This window comes from Brassica rapa, chromosome A02, assembly GCF_000309985.2.
Source record: "Brassica rapa cultivar Chiifu-401-42 chromosome A02, CAAS_Brap_v3.01, whole genome shotgun sequence".
Lineage (NCBI taxonomy): Eukaryota > Viridiplantae > Streptophyta > Magnoliopsida > Brassicales > Brassicaceae > Brassica > Brassica rapa.
Window position 1 is genome coordinate 19,360,624 of NC_024796.2, and position 22,560 is coordinate 19,383,183.

At 43.0% G+C, this 22,560-nt stretch overlaps 1 protein-coding gene and 1 non-coding gene across 3 annotated transcripts in view; one reads left to right on the plus strand and one right to left on the minus strand.

The window, feature by feature from the left end:
- The first annotated feature begins 2,299 nt into the window (after positions 1 to 2,299).
- LOC117132037 overlaps positions 2,300 to 22,560 on the plus strand; it is a 49,604-nt gene continuing 29,343 nt past the window's right edge. Inside the window, exons 1-2 of one of the 2 annotated variants that reach the window (XM_033285397.1) lie at positions 2,300 to 2,310; positions 13,580 to 20,569. In XM_033285397.1, coding sequence (XP_033141288.1) covers positions 17,518 to 18,537 — 1,020 coding nt within the window. In that variant the 5' untranslated portion in view covers positions 2,300 to 2,310; positions 13,580 to 17,517 and the 3' untranslated portion in view covers positions 18,538 to 20,569. Of the gene's footprint in view, positions 2,311 to 10,198; positions 20,570 to 22,560 lie in introns of those variants that run through there. The other variant, XM_033285398.1, reaches the window with a different exon arrangement.
- On the minus strand, positions 3,790 to 3,895 carry LOC117132255. The gene has a single exon (XR_004455815.1). It is a non-coding gene; the product is annotated as a small nucleolar RNA R71 (small nucleolar RNA).

Below are 22,560 nucleotides of genomic sequence, written 5' to 3' on the forward strand. Positions count from 1 at the left end.
AGAACCGTTGTGATGAATGACCATTTTACAGTGTCAAATGCCTTAGATATATCAAACTTAATAGCACATCTCTCTGAAGTTGTTGCTCTATGATAGCCATTGACCAACTCTGATGCCAAAAGTACATTCTCCAGCAGCAATCTCTTTTTAACAAAAGCACTCTGATTTGCTTCCACCACACCTGGAAATATTGCTTTAGTCTAGTCGCCAGGAGTTTTAAAATCACCTTATAGATAATATTAGAGCAAGCAATGGGCCTGTAATCTTTCATTGTCTGAGCAGTTTCCGTCTTTGGAATAAGCTTAAGAATAGTGGCATTGATCCCAGGCGGCATGAATCCGAACAGAAAGAAGGACTGTATTGCGGTGATGAAATCCCTCCCAATCACAGGCCACACAGCTACAAAGAACTCCTCTGTGTAACCATCTGGACCAGAGACCTTGTCATATGGAAGCATACGCAAAGCAGCCAAAATTTTCTCACCTGATACTGGAGAAACTAACTCAGCACAAGCTTCTGCTGGACATCTATATGTCAAAAGATTACAAATAGTGTCCACAGAAACCACCTCCCTAGACGAGTCTTGCGATTTTAGGAAGCGTTGAAAATGAGAGACCGCTTCCTTTTTTATGTCCACTGCAGATGTAAGCACTGATCCTTGCTCAGTTGTGGGACTTCTAATAGTGTTTCGCGTACTTCGTGTCTGGACTACCTGATGAAAGAAGAGTATTATGGTCCCCCACTTGAAGCCAGTGAATACAAGACTTCTGTTTATAGAATTTCTACTCTATCCTTGCCAGCTTCTGCCATCTAGCTGAAGCCTCTGCTTCCCTTGCAAAGGTCTCTGGATTAGGGTCTAAAAGTGCCTTATTATGACAATCACAAAGCTCTTCATTCGCATGTTTTGTTCTGTTATGGAGATCTCGATAGTTGGCCTTGTTCAGTACCCGAAGATAGAACTTAAGCTGCTTCAACTTCTTATGGAGAGCCGTTAACGCATACCGAGAGTGAAACAGGCATGGAGAAGCATCCCAAGAATCCTTAATTGTAGGTAAGAAGTCCTCATGCTCAGTTAAATAGTTGAAAAATCTGAAAGGTTTCCATGATTCATCCAGATGACCTGATAGCTTAACCAAGCAACGGGCATGATCCGAGACCCCTCCCGCTTTAAACTTTGCATAAGATTGGGGATAAGATTTGAGCCACTCCCCATTAACCAAAGCTGTGTATAGTTTCTTTCTGATCGGATCCTCTTCCCGCGTATTCCACCAAGTGAAAAGCGCACCTACACAAGGTAAGTCTAATAAACCACAGTCTGTTGAAGTCTCCTACAGATAAATCATTCCTGCCTGATCACTGCGATAAACCTGAGCCCGAAAATGTTCATTTGACATCAATGTAACATTGACGTCTCCCATGAGAATCCAAGGCAGATTTAGATGAGCATAAGCCGCATGGGTCGCCCTCAGATCCCTCCACAAATGAAGCCTATCAAAGGCAGTATTATAGCCAAATATCGCAGAGCAGAAGAATTGTTCTCCCGTCCCCGAAACCTGAATAGCACAAGTTATTACCTGATCACTCATATGAAGCTTAGTGACCACCACCTTATCCGACTAGCAAAACCAGATCCTTCCTAATGGATGAAACTCATAATTGTTGATAAATTGCCAATGAGGCATAGCCGCTTCGAAACAATTTTTACTCTTTCCCTCGTTTCGATTAGACTCCCAAACAAAAGATGCTCAGCCTGAATCCAAATATGAACTGCTCTCTGTTTGCATGGCATGTTGATACCATGCATATTCCAAGAAAAGAAACTAGTCATAGCTTCCGTACGGAAGATCTTTTAAGTTGGCCCTACTTCCCTCCGAACTTCAGATCTTTAGCTCTCACTATTGTTTTCTTGGCTGACTTGTGCGAATTAGCTCCTGCAGCCCTTCTTCCTCTCCCATTCTCTTGTTTAGGACGAGTAGCTTTATCCCCAATTAGCTCCCCCTCCTCAGTTTCTTTTACCTCATTAATAGCATCCTCCAAAACTTCATCGTCATCTTCATCCATTTCCAGTAAAGAACTGAATCTAGAGGGCAAGACATCTATATTCAAGCCCCCGTCCCTATACAGATTAGAAGCACTGCCCTGATCTGTTCTCTATGGAATATGAGAGCTATGTGCTTTACCTGAAACCAAACCCCAACCACTCTCTTCAGAATCAATGAAACTCTCAGTGATAGGTTCAGATATCGTTAATCTTGGAGAAGTCACTCCCTCCAACTGTACAGTCTGCTCTCTACTTGTAAGTGTGATCCTGTAGGAAGCACTGCATTTCCTCCTTGCTCCATAACTCCTTGAGCCGCTGTCTGCACTACAACCATTCCTGACTTCACTGCCAAGTCAACAACCAACCCTTCATCTGAAACCACCTCAGCCTCTGCGCTTCTTTGGAGTATGCTAACCCCCGCTACCCTGCACTCAGATCCCATGTGTCCTCATCCTTTGCACACAGTACAACGAGGGGGAAGCCATGGGTACTTAACCACAATCTCACACTTTATCCCATTGTTATCCTTAAACTCAGTTTTCTCAACCAAAGGCTCATGTAGATTCACCTCCGCCATGACACGAACAATATCCAGGCGGGTACATCTTTCTGTATGGGGATGAAGCTTAACAAACTTCCAAGCAGATGTCGTCAAACACTTTAAACCCTTATGAGAGAAGAGGGCGTTTGGAACACCTTTCAAATCAATCTACAGAGGCATCGCCGAAAGGTCGGCGGCTTCAAAGCAGACTCAGGGGACCACTAACTAACTACCAAAGGGACATCAGAGATATGCCAATAACGCCTTTGAATTACCCTTGCCCTCGTATGACTGTTTTCGATTCGAAACAGGACCATGTTTTTTCTCAATGAACTGAACATCAATCTTAGTTCCTCCCTTTGGAGAAGCCCATATTCTATTCACCGTAGCATGGATAGATCCCACATGGGGAGCATCTCCAATGAAATACCCCACTGCTTAGCTCTTCCAGAGTAGCTCCACCTCATCAAAAACCTCCTCCGGAATGAGAATCGTTTGGAACGCACCATCCGTAGAGGTCAACATTCCACATCGCTCGACGCAACCACTTCGTCGTCGATCGATACGCACAATCAACCGTCGACCGACACCAGACCGTCATCATCGATCGTTCCCAATCGTTCGACAACGATCGATACTACACCGCGTACGTCGATCGATACCGTGTCGTCAAAAATGGTAAACATTATTATTCTAACTCAGGATGAGAACGGAAACATGTATGACCAGGCCGGTCATCTATGTAATGCAACATGTAAGAAAATAAATGCTCAGGGAACTGTAATCCCTGATGCAGATGCTACAGGAGCTGCTTAACCTGTAGATGAGGACGCTCGATCGAAACCACTGGCCGACTACAATCGCCCAGATGAGTACTATTCCAACATATCAGCTATTCGACTTCCGGAGATCCAGAAGCAGAATTTCAAGCTGAAGCCTCAATACTACACTCTCGTGTCGCAGATACCCTACTCTGGGTTACCGCACGAGCATCCTATGAACCATTTGGAACGGTTCGAGGATCTAATCGCTGCCATTCGGATGGAAGGAGTCCCCAAAGATTACCTGTTGTGCAAGCTCTTCAGATACACGCTGAATGGAGAAGCGATGCACTGGCTTAGGCAGCAACCCACAGGATCTTTAACATCCTGGAGCGACATCAAGAATGCTTTCTTACGAAACTTCTTTGATGAGGAGCGCGCAGAAGAACTTCGGAACAAAATTTCCACATTCTCGCAGAATGCTGGAGAGTCTTTCAAAGATGCGTGGATTAGATTTAGGTTCTTCCAGCGAGACTGTCCACACCACGGATTTAATGAAGTACAGCTGCTAAGCACTTTTTTCCGAGGTCTCGCCTTACAGTATCAAATGGCTCTTGATACGGCGAGTGAAGGAAACTTCACTACTCGGAATCCGTTGGAAGCTGTGAGACTTATCGAAAACCTTGCTAACAGCAGCAGCACCAAAAACAGTGACTCTGAACGGAAGAAGTCTGTAGCCTCTATCGGGAAGGAACAGATGGATGAAGTAAGAGCTAAGTTAGATGTGGTGCACGAGCTTCTTAGGAAGCAAGTCTGTTCAGCTGAAGGAGAAGTAGCATATACAGAAGGAGAAGAAGATGTGAACTACATCGGAGGTACCGGATTCCAGAAATTTGAAAACCAAGGCGGAAACAGAAATTTCTTTGGAAATGGCCAAAGAAGTAATCAAAGTTCACAATTTCAAAAACCCTTCAACAACAGCAAGAGCTACTCGAACTCTTACTACCAAAATCCACCACCCCAGACTCAGGAAAGCAAGATCGAAGAGATGCTTGATCGAGTACTGTTGGGACAACAACAAATCACCGTGGATTTCAACGGTAAGATAGACTCTGCCTACAACAATCTGAACACCAAAATAGAGACCTTAGGGACTCAGGTGAGAAAACTTGAAACCCAAGTAATTAAGACGGGCGAGACTATAAAGAGGCAAGAAGCTTTCGCTAGAGAGGAAGGAGCCGACAAAAGAAAACACCACGTAAATGCCATCAGAGATAATGATTTCTGGCAAGTGGTAAGAAATAAAAAGCTTGAGGAAGGAGATTTCGAAATCGAAAGCTCCATGAGTCTCGGCGGATCCCAATGGTGTCGACCGATGTCGATGAACTCGCATCGATCGACAGACCATGATGAAGATCGATGGACGGATTGCTCCAGTCATAGATCGACGTCGTCTGCCAATTTGACTGAATGCAATGCGGTTTGAATTCTAACTAATGAAGAATTCGCAGCTAAGCGTCCTCACCCACCCTCCCCTTTCTATGATAAAATCGATCGATCGGTTGAGCCAACCATCGATCGATAGAGTGAGCCCGACGTCGATCGTCACAACACACCTCCCATCGATCGACAGGCACCTCTGACATACCGAGTGCGGTTACCCTCAATCGATACTGATTACATCAATGCACTCAGACCACCACCTAAACTATTAGCAAACCCACCCGAACCAAAACCCAACCCTTTAAATAGTTCACCAGAATCTGTTCAAGAAGAACAAGAATCTGAAGGGAGAAGGTTAAGGAAAAGAAATGAGAAGATTCCTAAAAACCTTAAGAGGGAAGCTAACGATAAGGAGATGGATGGTTTCACTAAACGAGTCCTCAGAATCCCAATCGAAAAACCTTTTGATGAAGCTTACTTCACACACCGGTTGTGGATGTTCTTCAGAGAAACAAAGGTAACCGAGGAGGACATTAGGAGAATGTTTCATCAAGTCAGAGAGAAGATGAAACACAGGATCACATTGACGAAGAAGAGCGATCCTGGGAAGTTTGCAATACCATGCGTAGTCAAGGGTGTTGAATTTCCCCATTCAATGTGTCACACAGGAGCATCAGTTAGTATCCTCCCTAGGATCATGGCAGACCAGCTTGGTTTGACCATCGAACCCTCAACAGAATCCTTCACCTTCGTGGATCTTTCAGAGAAACGATCAGGAGGCATCATAAGAGATCTGGAGGTACATATTGGTAATGCCCTTGTTCCTATAGATTTTCATGTCTTAGACATCGAGCTTAAGTGGAACTCTTCACTTCTGCTTGGAAGATCATTCCTAGCTACAGTGGGAGCTGTATGTGACATGAACAAGAACAAATTGTGTCTAACGCTCATAGACCCAAACATCCACTACGACCCCATCAGACCTAAGAGAAATGTCATTAATTCTATGGATTATGGGAAAGAACTTGGCTTCATTGGCGCATGCCATTGTGGAGCAGAGTATGAATCGGAGTACGAAACAGAGTACTCAGAATCGATCGACACCCCAACCTTTCCATCGATCGATTCCAATGTGTCAATGGTGACCGATGACCACAACAACACGTCACTCGACGTAATGCACCCAATTGACCATTTCGCTTCACCAAATCATTGTCACCAACATTTTGACTTCCAACCTCCAACCAGGAGAGGACATGATCATTATTCTATAGGCAGTTGGGCAGACAGTGGTTTCCATGAAAGTTTTGCAGTTGACACTGTAATTACTTCACCTAATGAGGAACATACCGAGGAATACGATGAGGATTACTGGAAAGAACGTGCAATAGAAATGTCTTTGCATGATGAAAGACTTGAAACACATAAGTTCACCAACACATTTCCAACATCGTTCGACGCTGTGCACTCCACCTCGGTCGATACCCACCCTCGTCCAGCAAAACAACCGCTCACATCGATCGACACCCACAAAGGAACATCGATCGATATTCGCGCCGCAGCGAAAATCCAGGAGCAGGAGAATATTCCCTCCCCAACTAGGTTTATAGATACCTATATAAATCGTTTTGCACCTCCGAAACCACCTACACACATCAGAGCAAACACACAAGCAAAAAAGATGAACACTCTTCCTTCTACATCAACAGAAAAATCCATGAAGAGCAATCATCTCAAGAACAAAAGTTCTGCAGAAATTACACTGCCATCGATCGATGTAACTGTTTCTACATCGATCGATACTACTCTAAACCCTAATCTTTCTATTTCTAAATTGAAAGATTATCCAAACATTGATTACGGTTTTCTAACAACTGATGAATTTGGTATTTTCAGGGACACAGATAGCAACTCACGTGCAATGGATGGAAGGATTTTACAAGTGTCCAGAGAGGACATAGCAGACATCCTTCAAGTAGCTAATGGACCTGACAACCTATTCTCACAGTAACGTGGTACTCCAGACGTCATTCAAACAGATCCTAACAACCACGCAGGAGTCGCCACAACAGAGATCAACCCAGATCTATCACGCCAACCAAAATGGCAAGCATCGATCGACGGTACAATGGAGACATCTATCGACAGGGTAACACCAACGTTGATCGATATGGATGAACCGATGTCGATCGACAGACGGTATGAATGTGGGAACCACGCTTTCGACATGTATGGAACCAGAAAGTTCACTTGGAAACAAAGGGACGAATATGGAGTCTACAGAGATGAGCGTGGACACGCACGAGGCGCAGCTGGTGAGATGATACCTGTCACAAAGGACAACATCAGGAAAATACTGGAAAGAGCATCTCTTTTTGAAGAGAGCCACATCTGTCTTCCAGAACATGCCACTTCCTTCACACCCACAAGACTGGCACCAGAACTCTACACCAAAGAAGAAATCGATGAAATGGTGTTTGGTATTTGTGGAGCTCAGGAGAAACTGGGAGAGGAGCTCCAAACATTGGTAGAAGATACACATCAGGCTTTGGATAGAGGCTACAATGAGCTTTTCAGATGTATGGCAGAAATGAGGATAGAAATTGAGAGTTTACGTCAGCAACTTGAGAAGGAAGCTACGACCTCAGCATCGATCGAAACACCACACACAACATCGATCGACGTCAGTCTTCCTACAGCTCAGATCCCTGCAGAACCGCGCTGTTCAACACAGGGATGAATGGGAAGTCTCATACATCGACACGAGGATAAACGACGTGTACTGCCCTCTCAACAACAACGTGGACTGGCTAAGCACTAAAATCGAGCTACTACAGCAAGATCTGGACACCATTCGCAAGAAGGACCAACATCCAGCCACATCGATCGACATGTGCACCTTCACATCGCTCGACGCCAAAGTCTCAGCAATGAATGAGAGGCTGAGGACTTACGAGGATATGCATGACCGTTTTATATCACCAGTCATGATATATTTAAACAAATTGTCTAGTCAATTACTTGATGTCCAAAAGGATATTGAGAACATTACTAATCAAAGTTTTTTGCAGGCAAAATCAGCATCGATCGACAGGTTAAGAGGACCCTGGATCGATGGCAAGAAACCTGTGGAGTTACTTCCTTACAAAGCAGCAGAAGTTGACAAGATCACATCCAAGATCTACATTATTCTAGACACCATGGAGGAATGACTCGACAAACGCTGCGATGACATCTACTTTCCATTCGACAACAAAATCAGTGGACTAGACAACCACGTAGAATGGCTACAGAAAGAAGTCAAAGCCATTCAGAGGCAACTCGCAGCTCAACATCAGATATCAGCATCGATCGACAGGATAAAAGCGAAATCGATCGACGGCAACTCGCCGAGATCGACCAACGAACACATAATCTCATCGATCGACGCCGAGTCTATACCAATCGACGAGCAGCTGATACACAAGACAGTAGAGTCAATGCAAAAGGAACTGGCAGATCTTTCAGCATACGCCTATGAGAACATAGGCTGGCACCAGGTCAGCATTGACAACATTCAAGAAAGGCTACGGAACATCTCCAATGTACTTGAGAAGATGGATGACAAATGGACAAGAAATGATGAGGCCACAAGAAGTTTCATTGCATCTTGGTCCAGAATGCGCAGAGAAGACGTGGATGCCTGCTTTCCAACAAGCAGCTGCTTCTCCACCCAGTAGCCAATCACTACCATAGTCAAGCTAAATGACTATAACCAAGCGCTGAGTGGGAGGCAACCCACTATTAGATATTTTACTTTGGTTTTATTAGCTAGCATTTAATTTCTTTCAGATTTAGGAGACCCAAGTAGGAGGACTTGAATATCGACCGACAACGAGACGTCGACATCATTCGATATAGGCAACCACACGACGATCGATGTAACACTTACACATCGATCGATATTTAATCCGGTCAGATGTATCCTACCTATTTGTTACATTTCGTACTTTATAAACTATTCATCATAACTCCGGCTGAGTTACACTGAGACAGTGTAATTTAAGTCTGGGGGGGAGATTTACTGATATAATTTATTTTATTCTTATGTAAAAAGGAATTTCAAATAAATTATGTTTAGCTATTGAAAATAGGGACTATAATCCTATATTGATTTAAACATGAATATCTAACCAATCTTTAGCACCATTTTAGATTTACTGATTGCAGATAGCACTAAAGATGCTAATGCGGATCAACCTATCAACTACACACTTACCTTGAACCGTATGAAGTAACCAAAGCTGATTTCCAACACTAAACCTGACATAACCGCTTGTCTTGGGGCGTGGTATACATGGGATCGGATTCTTCAGACAGGTCTGGAAGGTAACGCCTGGTTTAGATTATTTATCACATTTTCTCTCTCTAGATTTCGACCCTAGATTAGTTAGTGACCACAAGTACCATCGATCGATGTCGAGACACTTAGAGGACATTTCACCCGAGCTGACCACTTAGAGGTCGACGAGAGGAAGAATAATCGATCGATGCGCATCAGTGCTGACGATCGATATCAGGAAATGCCTCGACAGATGAAGATTAATATCGATCGATGTACACAAGTACCATCGATCGATGTCGAGACACCAGACGCGACATTTTGGATTCAGCAGACTTAAAAACCAAGGCCAAGCCAAATTACCAAAATGCCCTGACCAGTTTTTAACCTAGTAGAATATATACTGCAAGTGCTTTGACGACAGAGAGAGCTTTTCTTTTCTAGACCTAGTTTTGTTACAAGTTTCATTTGGAGAGAAGATCACTTGTGATTGGAACTCCTTGTTTCATTTTCTTATCATCTATTCTATGAGTTTCTATTTATCTATTGATATGAATTACTTTGCTATGTCTGAGTAGTTCAACTGTTAGATCCAGGGTTCAGATAGGTTTGTGGGATTAGCCCCAAACTATAGATCTGCCTTGTTGTGATATTCATGATAGATTTGTATTCATTGCTTGTTTTAGCCTAGCCAACTAGAACTTGATCATAGGATTGCATATTCAAGCACCCTTGTTATCCTATCCTGACATCTATCTATCATATTAGGATTGCTAGAGAGGGCTAACCGCCAATTTAGAATCTTAGTAGAGCATTTTCATACTCGCGCATAGGCCTGGCTAGAACCCGTCGATCGATGTCCTCAACTGACAATCGATCGATGTTGGCAAAGGTGTATCGGTTGACGTCTTAATAGACTATCGATCGACACTCTCTTGTGTCTGCATCTAACCGGTGAGACACAAGATCTAGTCTGTTAACCAGTGGTACATGCGACAGCTGATCACTGAGTTAAGCGAATGAGCTCTAATATATCATGCATGCAACAGTTAGGCATCTATAGGAATTATAATCTCCAACACCTGAATAGTGGCCATGCATCTAATACCATTTCCAACCTAAGTTATATTTATCATTTACTCGCTTGTTACTATTGCTATTTCATTAAAACATTACAACCTTTAGAATTAATAAACACTAGATTTAATTGTTCCCTAGCTCTTTGTGGATTCGATCCCTAAGTACTACATCTGAACCTCTTTTGATGAGAGTAACACTCCTTAGAGTAATTTGAGTGGTATCAATGATGCCGGTGACGGCCGCAATGACTCTTTCCCTCTTTAAAGAGGTTGGGACTAGTTATCAATACTTTGTGCAAACGAATGCCATGTATATAAACAAACAACGTATAAAACCAGTACTCAAAAGACCCGATCGTCTCAGATATCACAACGACAAAATGAAATAGCAAAAGCTGTCTTATGATCTCATGGCAATCATAAGTGCGGGTCTCATGGCGACACTACAAACAAACAACTTAAAGCTTGGAAAAGAAATGACTCACACAACATCATTATAAAGCAACTAAAAAGTTAATATTATCTGTTCGCAAAGCCTCTCCTTCTATTCAAGTCTTTGTTTCTCTTATTCCTTAGTAGACCTTCACTTCTACTCAGAGTCTTTCTCAACTCTTTCCGTTCCACAATCAATCTCCACTTGACCTTTCTTCTCTTCACCATTATGTTTCTTCTTATGGAAGTAGATCCTCTGCAACGTATCACTACCATACCCAATGAAACGCAGCTTGTCCTCAAGCTGAATAGTTGGAAACTGGTTGGGTAACTCCCACCCCAACACCCAAGAACTCTCAAGCTGCGGAAGACCTACCCACTGAATCAACACTTCAAGAACACCATCCGCAGTGTGGTGAGTTTCCAAAACCTTCTCTGGTTCAATAACGACTTCACCATTAACCCAGAACGACGGAGGGAGAACCATAATCGGCACAAAAGTCCCCAATGCTTGTTTAAGTTGAGACACGTGAAACACGGGGTGAATCTTTGAGCCATCCAGAAGACGTAAACGATACGCAACCTTCCCCACCTTCTCCAAAACTTCAAATGGGCCATAGTACTTCGCCGCCAACTTGACGACGAGTCACAGATTGTTGTCGGTACGGACATAACTTTAAGAAAACCTTGTCTCCAATCTCAAAGTGTACATCCCTTCTGTTTTTGTCTGCGGACCGTCTCATAGACTCTTGGGCACGTGACATAGCTGCCTTCAAATTAGCCAAATGATTGTCTCTTTCCACCAGAGCTTGTTCTAGTTCGTAATTTACCGTGGAATCTCTTTCAAACAGCAGCAAGGACGGTGGGTAATGGCCATAGACGATCTTGAAGGGTATTCTATGAATAGCAGAGTGATGGCTCGTATTGTACCAATATTCAGCCCAATTAAGATACTTGCTCCAAGTCTTAGGGTGAGCTGACGAGAAACAACAGAGGTGCGCTTCAGTTTGGCCATCTGTCTGTGGATGAAATGATGTACTGTATTTGAGGGAAGTACCTGAAACCTTCAAGCATTCACGCTAAAACCCACTGAGAAAACTCGTGTCTCGGTATGAAACAATTGAAGCCAGGAAGTCGTGTAACTTGATAACTTTACACACAAACAACTGAGCTACATCAGTTGCGGTGAATGGATGTTTCAACCCAAAGAAGTGTCCATATTTGCTTAAGCGATCCACAATAACCTGAATAATGTTGACGCCATTGGAGTAAGGAAGACCCTCAATGAAGTCCATGCTGATATCATGCCAGACAACTTCCAGAACTGGCAAGGGTTGGAGGAGACCAGCAGGAGATAATGTGGACGTTTTGTGAGTTTGGCAAATGATACATTGAGCCACATAAGTCTGAACTGTCTTGCGCATGTTATGACAATGAAAAGAGCCCTGTATGCGCTCCAGTGTCCTGAAAATACCTGAATGTCCCCCTTGCAAGCCATCATGAAACTGTTTAAGTAACCAATGAATAAATGTTGAAGTCTGCGGGATCAAAGCCTTTTCTTATACCACACACGTCCATTAATGACAGTGAGACCCTTTTTTACCGTTTCACCGGCTGTGATTTGTCGCTTAAGAGTTTGAATGTCTGCATCTTGCTCAATCTCAGCATAGATATCTTGCAACTGCAGGACAACATGGAAACTAAGTGACAAACACAAAATTCTACCGCCTGCTTCCACAGTTTGCATTTGACGCGATAAACCATATGATGCCTCGTTATCGATACAAGGTTTGTATATGATATCGAACTGAAATCCTAACAGTCCTGATAGCCACCGTTGGTATTCGAGAGAGACTTCCCGTTGTTCTAAATAGAATTTGAGGCTCTTCTGATCAGTGTGAACAACAAAGCGCCTTCCCGTTAAATAATACTTCCATTTTAACACTGCCATGACGATTGCCATAAGCTCTTTCTCATAAATGGATTTCATCTGTTCACGAGGCGTTAACCCGTAACTAAAATAGGTGATATGGTGTTTCTTCTGCATTAGTACAACACCCAATCTGAAGCCTGAAGTGTCGGTTTCCACCACAAACAGCTCGGTGAAGTCTGGAAGAGCCAAAACAGGCGCTTGCATCATAGTAGAATTCAATAGTTCGAATGCTTCCTGAGCAATGCATGACCTTTTGAACTTGTCTTTCCTCAAGAGTGCGATCAGAGGTTTAGCAATTGAGTCATAGCCTTGTACAAAATTTCTGTAGTAACCTGTGAGGCCAAGAAAACACACAAATATTTTACATTGTAAGGTGTAGGCCATCACTGCATAGCCGCAGTCTTCGCCGGATCAGTAGCAACGCTTTGACCTGAGATAATATGACCGAGATATTCACAGATGATTAAGCAAAGGAGTACTTTTTTTGATTGGCGTAGAGACTCTGATCCGCAAATAACTGAAGTATCACTCGTAGATGACCGCAATGAGAAGTCAAGTCTGGACTGTAAACCAGGATGTCGTCAAAGAAGACAACTATGAAGCGCCGGATGTACGGACGGAACACTTCATTTATCGAAGATTGAAAGGTAGCAGGCGCATTCATTAAGCCAAATGGCATAACCAAGAATTCATAATGACCGTCATGCGTGCGAATGGCGGTCTTTTCCACATCAGTGTCCTTCTTATGAATTTGGTGATACCCGGAGCATAGATCAAGCTTAGTAAACACTTCTCACCGTGTGGCTCGTCCAGAAGTTGCTCGATCATAGGAATCGGGAACTTGTCAGGCACGATTACACGATTTTAAAACTCGATAATCAACACAAAAACGGCTCGTACCATCCTTCTTTTTGACTAGAAGAATCAGACAAGAGAACATGCTCTTACTAGGTCTGATGATCCCAGTCTGCAACATCTCTGCAACATCTCTGCAACCATTTGTTCCATACTAGTTTTACTTTCTTGAGGATAATGGTATGGCCTGACTGAGATGGAAGTGACTCGAGGTTGTAGCATTATAGTGTGATCGCGACTTCGTACTGGAGGTAGACCCGATGGTGTCTGAAACACGCCCATGAATTGATCCAGCACATCCTGAATCTGTTGAGGAGCTTGCACGGATAAGACTTGAGATGCAGCCAAGCCACTTTCCCACCCAAATGTTGGTGTTAGAGACGCACAAGAAAATGTTTGGAGGTTAGTCTTAGACTGATGTAACGAAGACTCTCCACGTAGTGTCACAAACTTACCCTCGTACATGAAAGAAAGCTCATGAGCTCCCAGTCGACAGTACACTTGCCCAACTTCCTCAACCATTGCACCCTTAGTATCATATATACTCTTCCTTTCTCCAAAGTGACAAAATCTATAGTAAAGAGCGTATCTTGGATCATGACGGGTACCTGCGGACAAACTCCCAATGATTCAACGACCACGCTTGTCCCCAACAGAACCTGAAAACGTTTTTCAGATTGTAAGGGTAACTTAGCTTTTATCACCACATGAGTCCCCAATAAGTTATGAGTAGCACCGCTGTCAATCATGATCACCACTTCATGCAGCCCAATACGTCTGATTTTAGTTGTGGTTGGTGTATCAATGCCAAGATAGGCGTTCATTGACACTCAATTATCCGTAGGTTCATCCAAAATTTTGACTTCATATACGTTGATAACAGTCAAAACTCGCAACTCCTTATTAGGACAAATATATGTTTTAGAATACGGTTCCTTGCATTTAAAAAAAATCTGATCTCTCCGCATTTCATCCAACTCTGCATCAATAATATACTTCTGTTGTGGCCATTGATAGCCACTATTTTGAGCTCCTTTATCAACTCCAGACCCCGTACGGTGTTGAGTGGTAGACGAAGAACTAGCACCACAGACTGGATGAGTGGAAACAGGGCGGTGGTAGTGATAATTTCCCCCACCGATTTACAAAAGACGCTTCCTTCCATACCAATCACAGCTGCAATGTGTTGAGTGATACCCACAGGCTCTTTCATTTTTATCAAATTCTTCATCTCTAGCTTCAACCCATTGAAAAAAACATGTTCCAAGTTACGTTCATCAACTCCAGTCAGAATAGAACGTAGTTCTTTAAACTCATGGACATAATCAACTATAGAAACCATATGTTGAATCGAAAATAGTCTTTTACCTAGTTCAGCTTCTATTCACTGTCTGAACCAAGAAATGAAACGTCTCTTAAACTGGATCCAATCAGCAAATGGGTCATTATCCATCTCTCCATTAAACCAGTTAAGGACATGACCTTCCAAACTGAGCGAGATCAGTTGCAAACGTTCCAGTCCATCAAAAGTTTCCAATACGAAAGTAATGTTCCACTCGTGCAATCCACCCAAAAGGGCTGGCTCCATCAAACATCGGCATGTTAATCTTCTTAAGAAGACCCTCACGTGTCTCACAAACCATCGGAGGTAACTTAAACCCAGAGGAAGTATCAGAGGTTGAGATCGCGAAGATGATTGTAACGGAGGTGTTTGTCATTCAACAAAGAAGTGATCGCCTTTCCTTGAGCTTTTTCTGACATCTGGTTTGTCTCCATACGATGTAGGATCTGGGTAAGTTGATCAAAGCAATGATCCATCGAGTCAAAACATTTCTCATACATCACCAAGGTCCTATCAATAACCATCAGACGCTCATCTACTCCATCAGACTTCAGCTTAATACGATCCCACTCCGAACATAAAAACAACAGAGCCTGAGAGAACTCTGCTACTGTCTCGTCGTACTCCTGCGTAGCACTCGAATCTTCCAACGAAGTCATCGCAAAGGTTCGTCACGTCACAAGCGCACCAATTTGTTAAGAACTTTGTTACATACTCTCCAACGCACAAACTCTGTTTCACTAAAAGTAGTAAAACTAGTACTCGGAAGAAAGAGAAATATCCGATCGTCTCAGATATCACAACGATAAAATAATATAGCAAAATTTGTCTTATGATCTCATGGTGATCATAAGTGCAGGTCTCATGGCGACACTACAAACAAACAACTTTAAGCATGGAAAAGAAATGACTCACACAACGTCATTATAAAGAAACTAAAAACACAAGTAAAAAACAGGGTCATAGCCACGAAAATGCCACGCGTATTTCGTGGCAAAAATGCAAAAACTACGATCCACCTACGAAATGCTACGCAAACGAAAAACGTGGCAAATCGTAAATATCCGTACCAAACCTTGCTACGAAATTGTTACGGATATATTCGTGGAAAGGGCTAGCCACGAAATTGCCACTAAATAATCGTGGGTATACAATTCGTAGCAAACACTCCTACATTTTGCTACGTTTTAATCGTGGCTATCGAGATATATTATTAATATATATTAGTCGGACAGAAAAAAACAAATAAAGTGATTGCCACGAACCTTGTCATAGCAAACCGTGGCAAGCCCACCGAAAAAAATATCACACCAATCAAATCCTGCACATATGGCAGGGATAAATACAAAAAACTGAAGCCACAAAAATCATTCGTGGGAAATTTTGTGGCATATTTTCTCTGTGTAATCACATCCGTCTGGTTGGGCGCAGGAAACATTCTTATAGGTTGCCACGAAAAGAAACGTGGCAAATCGTAGCAATTTTCGTGGCATTTTGTAGCAAAAAGCATAGCAATTTTCGTGGCATTTCGTAGCAGAAACGTGGCAATGTTTTTCCTATATAAGCAAACACATGAGAGTTCATTCACATTGAAACCAAATACCATAAAAATTCACAATTCAAACGTGAGATCAGACGATTTGTCTTAAAAAAAAAAGAGAGTTTTCAATGTCTTATTATTTTCAAAATCGAGAGTAGATAGATCGACACATTGATCCAAGTACTAATAATGTTTCAAGAGAGTTTAGCGAAGGTGTTGAAGTTTTTATCGCCTTTGCCTCAAGTCAAAATTCCTTTTTGGAACGAAAAACCATGTTATGTCCTTGTGTAACATGTGGAAACCGAAAGCAACATGATGTAAGAAGCGTATCTCGCCATCTTTACCGAGTTGGCTTCAAAAGTAATTATTATGTCTGGTCAAGCCATGGAGAAAGCTACTATTACGCTGGAGAATCATCGACAGGAGGTCAATTTATGGATATGGTGGGAAATGAAGCAAGTTATGCAGAAGACAGCCCATATGGAGAGAACATTCTTGGAGGAGACTACGTCTCAACTGAAACACTGGAGAATTTGATGGAAGAACCCAATGAAGATCAATATGAAAAAAGACTGTTTGAAGATTTTGAAGCCGCCAATCAACCACTATATGATGGATGTGTTGAAGGTATTTCTCAACTATACTTGGCATCTCGTTTAATAAAAGTAAAAACTGATCATAATTTGGCGGAGTCATGTATGGATGTGATATCACAAACTTTTAGAGATGTTTTGCCACAACCAAATATAGCTCTTGGGTCATATTATGAGATGAAGAAGCTGACGAAGTCGCTTGTTCTCCCTGTTGTCAAGATCGATATTTGTGAGGATAATTGCATGTTATTTTGGAAAGAAGATAGCAGGTTGTTGGCGTGTCGGTTTTGTGGGAAAGATAAATATCACAAGAACCATGGAAAGGGGAAGAGGCGTCCAAAACAGAGAATGTTCTATTTGCCTATTACAGAGAGGTTGAAGCGTCTGTACCAACAAGAGTCTACTACATCACAAATGCGATGGCACGCAGAACATGAGTCGCCAGAAGGAGAAATGCACCACCCTTCTGATGCTGCAGCATGGAAGCATTTTAACAAGGTATATCCTGATTTTGCGGAGTAAAGTTGAAATGTTTATCTAGGATTAGCAACAGATGGATTTAATCCAGTGGGTATGAGTGGAGAAGCTCACTCGGTCTAGCCCGTCATCGTAACCCCATATGACCTACCTCCTGGTATGTGTATGAAAACAGAATATTTCTTTTTATCAGTACTAGTTCCTGGGCCAAGGCATCCAAAGAAGAGCATTGATATTTATCTGCAGCCGTTAATTGAAGAACTAAAATGTTTGTGGAGCGATGGAGTTGAATCATATGATGTCTCGAAGAAGCAAAATTTTACGATGCGATCCGCACTAATGTGGACAATTAATGACTTTCCCGCTTACGGCATGATGTCCGGATGGATGACTCATGGCCGCTTAGCTTGTCCATATTGTCTTGATGATACAAAGTCTTTTTGGTTGCAACATGGAAGGAAGTATAGCTGGTTTGACTGCCATAGAATGTTCCTGCCTAAGGAGCATCCTTACAAAAGAAATGTCCAAGCTTTTCGGAAGGGGCAGACAGTAACTGATGATCCTCCACCATGGTTGACGGGAAAAGAATTTTTTTGCGAAAGAATCAACAACATCGAAGGACTGAAGAAAATGGCCCATCGATTGTGGAGAAAATGGACACGAGAAACCTGCGAGCACACTATAAACGGTTACGGCAAACACCACAATTGGGTGAAGAAAAGTATCTTTTGGGAGTTGCCGTATTGGGAAAACCTTCTTCTTCGCCACAACCTGGACTTCATGCACATTGAGAAAATTTTCTTTGATAATCTTATCAACACGGTTCTTAATGCTCTCGGGAAGACAAAAGATAATGCAAAGTCGAGGATGGATCTACCTGATTTGTGCAGACGGTCTGAGTTACATATGAAGGATGATGGAACGATGCCAGTCCCGATATTCCGGTTGTCGAAGGAAGAAAAAAAAATTCTGCGATGGTTGAAAAATGATACGAAATTTCCAGATGGGTACGCTTCAAAGTTTAGTAGGTGTATAGACGAGACGAATAGCAAGATTTCAGGTCTGAAAAGTCATGATTGTCACGTTATTATGCAGCGACTTCTCCCATTTGCGTTTAAGGAATTACTTCCCAAAAGTGTACATAACCTTAATAATTGGTTTGATATATGTTATAATTGACTAACTCCTTATAATTTTTTTTGTAGAGATAGCACTTTTCTTTCGTGATATCTCTGCGAAGATACTTAAGGACGAAGATCTTGCTATTTTGAAAGAAAATATTGCGGTGAAGCTTTGCAATTTGGAGAAGATTTTTCCACCGTCGTTCTTTGATGTTATGGAACATTTGGCAGACGAAGCTGCTTTAGGTGGTCCAGTTAATATAGATGGATGTATCCTTTCGAGAGATACATGTACCATCTGAAAAAGAAAGTTAAAAATAAGGCACACATTGGAGGTTCCATCATTGCACAATATGTGAATAAAGAAATATCTACCGCTTCTGCAAACTTCTTTGGTAATCCACATGTGGTACCTGAGGTTCCACTTCCCGGAGAAGTTCGGTTTACATATCAATATCCAGATGTGCCTAACTTGTTTTATCATGAAGGTCGGGTTAGTGGAAAATCTGAAGAGAAATGGCTAACCGATGAAGACTACACCATCCGCCAGACTTTTCTGATGCTCAATTGTGATAAATTCGAACCCTACGAAAGGTACTTCAATTATTTTTTTTGTTATTTTTCAAGATACCTGAAATCATAATCTCTTTTAAAAAATAACAGGATGTTCGAGGAGTTTATGACGGAGAGAAACCCATATATGTCTAGTAATGATCTCCAAATATTGAAAGACCAACATTTTGCCGAATGGGTGAAAAACTATGTGAGTTTATATAATTATTTGATTTATAATTTTATCTATAATTTGAATTAGACTCTTATAAATTATAAATATAAATTTAATTGACAGGTTGTGCAAGCGAGTAACACATATGAGTTTCCGATGTGGATGTTAGATTTTGTACAAGGTCCACTACATAAGTATAAATCTTGGCCGATTTACCATTCACGTGGATACTGCTTCCACACACATAGCCATGGCCAAGATAAGGAAACCCAACATTACAGCGTCCAAGTTCGTGGAACCACATATACTGACTATTACGGTTTGATCGAGGAGATAATAATGGTTGAGTATTTTGGTTTTGTTGGACTGAAGGCCATGGTTTTTAAATGTAAGTTGTTTGATACAACTGAAGGTCGGGGAATTCGAAAACATAAATCAGGAATCGTTGATGTGTCTCCGCGTTGGCAGTATGAGAAATATGATCCATTTATCTTATCTGGTAATTGTGATCAAGTTTGTTTTATTCCTTATCCGCGGGTACGACACACATCAGCCAACGATTGGTGGGCATGTACAAAGGTTATGCCTAGAGGGGTTCGAGAAACCTCCGTGGATGCCCTTGTTGTGTTACAAGATAATAAATTTATAATTTATGAAGTTTAAAATTTAGAATTATAAAATAACTAGATTTCTTAGTTTTAAAATGTTAATATTTTAAGTTTTTTATTTTCTTATATTCTTAAATTCTAATTAATAGTTTTAAGATTTTTTTAAAAAAAATTTACATTCTTTTAAAACCTAACTAAACCCTAAACCCATTTCCCACCACATAATTAACCCAAAATATTTCCTTCCTAAACCCAAAGCCCATTTCCCTCTAAACCCAAAATTTTCCCTCTTAACTAAAGCTCAATTTCTCTACTTAGCCAAAATTTCCCCTCTTAACCTAATTCACTTTGTCGTGTCTCTCTCTCTCTCTCTCTCTCAAACCTTCGCCACTTCACCCATTCTCTTACGACACTCTCACATAGACTTCTCTCTCTTTCTCTCTCTCTCAACGATGGCTCCTTCGACCGAAATCCCCAACGAATCCCGTCGTCGCCCTCGCCCAACCGAATTACAACTCCCAGGTTAGTGAGCCCCTCGTCTCTGTCTCGATTCCTCTTCCATCAAGGGTTCATTGGGTTTCGATTTAGACTTTAGGGTTTCGATCTAGGTTTTTTTTTTGAGTTTCGATTTACGTGTTTAGTTAGGGTTTACATCTAAAATTGTTGGTTTTGATTTCAAGTTTCGGGTTTTGTTTTTCGGTTTTGTCTCCATTTTCAAGTCTTGATTCATCTTAATACTCTCTGTCTGTCTACAGGTGTTGGGGTCAAAAACGGTCACGACGGAATTACCACCCGAAAATCCTCGGAGATCGTATTTCCGAAAGAGTTAGTAAAAGAAGGGATGTAATTTTCGTAAAAATAACCTATACGAGGTTTTTACGAAGAAGTATCCTTTGAGATTCAAACCAAACCCGAGCCAAGTTCGGTCGCAACGTAGCAACCAAGCTCAGCCATGCTCGGTCGCTACATAGCGACCGAGCAATCGTCCCGCTCGGTCGCTACGTAGCGACCGAGCTCGGGCCAAAGCTCGGTCGCTACGTAGCGACCGAGCGATCGTCCCGCTCGGTCGCTACGTAAGCGACCGAGCTCGAGCCAAGCTCGTCGCTACGTAGCGACCGAGCGATCGTCGGCTCGGTCGCTACGTAGCGACCGAGCTCAGCCAAGCTCGGTCGCTACGTAGCGACCGAGCGATCGTCCCGCTCGGTCGCTACGTAGCGAACGAGCTCGAGCCAAGCTCGGTCGCTACGTAGCGACCGAGCGATCGTCCCGCTCAGTCGCTACGTAGCGACCGAGCTCGAGCCAAGCTCGGTCGCTACGTAGCGACCGAGCGATCGTCCCGCTCGGTCGCTACGTAGCAACCGAGCTCGAGCCAAGCTCGGTCGCTACGTAGCGACCGAGCGATCGTCCCGCTCGGTCGCTACGTAGCGACCGAGCGATCGTCCCGCTCGGTCGCTACGTAGCGACCGAGCTCGAGCCAAGCTCGGTCGCTACGTAGCGACCGAGCGATCGTCCCGCTCGGTCGCTACGTAGCGACCGAGCTCAGCCAAGCTCGGTCGCTACGTAGCGACCGAGCGATCGTCCCGCTCGGTCGCTACGTAGCGACCGAGCTCGAGCCAAGCTCGGTCGCTACGTAGCGACCGAGCGATCGTCCCGCTCGGTCGCTACGTAGCGACCGAGCTCGAGCAAAAGCTCGGTCGTTACGTAGCGACCAAGCGATCGTGCCGCTCGGTCGCTACGTAGCGACCGGGCTCGAGCCAAAGTTCGGTCGCTGTGTAGCGATTGAACCTTTCCGAACATCGATACGACACCAGTCCATGCGTTCTCGTCAAACCTTCGAATGCTATCTCCCGAAGACCGTAGCAAGCTCAGTCCATGTTTCCCGCTATTCTTATTCATCGATCAAACTTCCCGGATTAGAAACCGCGGAAAACTCGTAGTAAACGTATCGAGTCGGAAGACGGCCCAAAGGGACCTAAAACACGACTCGAGGCCCATCCTACGATTTTTCCTAACCAAAAGCCCGTGAACCACAGCATGGTTCACGCTTGGCCCACGAGGAAGGATAAATGTCAAGTTTCCGCGGATAAATACGGAAGTTTTGAAGATAATTGTGAAGATCGGGAAAAATGGAATATTTTTTTGCTATGACGGCTTAAGGGCAGAAGAGTAAAAGCGTAAACCGACCTTGGAGCTAGTATATAAGGAGTCCTAGGCGAGGAGCAGGGAGGGGAACTTTTTCAGAGCAAACTTAGCACTTAGAGCGATTTAGGCAACTTTCCGTTTTTGTTATTTCGAGCTGCGACTCAATTAGGTTTAGCCGTCTTAGGGTTGCTAGAACTAGGAATCTCGCCGACAGCTCTCGAGCCCAGGCTTATACCTTGTTGTAACGCTCATACGCAGATTCGGAATAAGATCTACTTTGCTCTCTTTTCGATTTCTTATTTTATCGTTGTTATTCTCGTGTTCTGATTGCTTGACGTGTGGTAATTAACAGATATCCGGGTCCTCTGGGAAACTAGGTTTTCTTAGTTTCCTTATTTAAACGGAAATCGACAGTGCGAATTTCGGTTCCCACAGTTTGGCGCTAGAAGGAGGGGGACTTACGGATCAATCTAACCCGCAAAAGCCACACACAGTCAGACATGTCAACCAACGACGCGGATAACGTGCAAACTCCCCTTAACGGAGGCAGCGGCACCGATCTCCACACTCCGGTAGCGGACGTATCTGCGGCCAACGCGCAAGC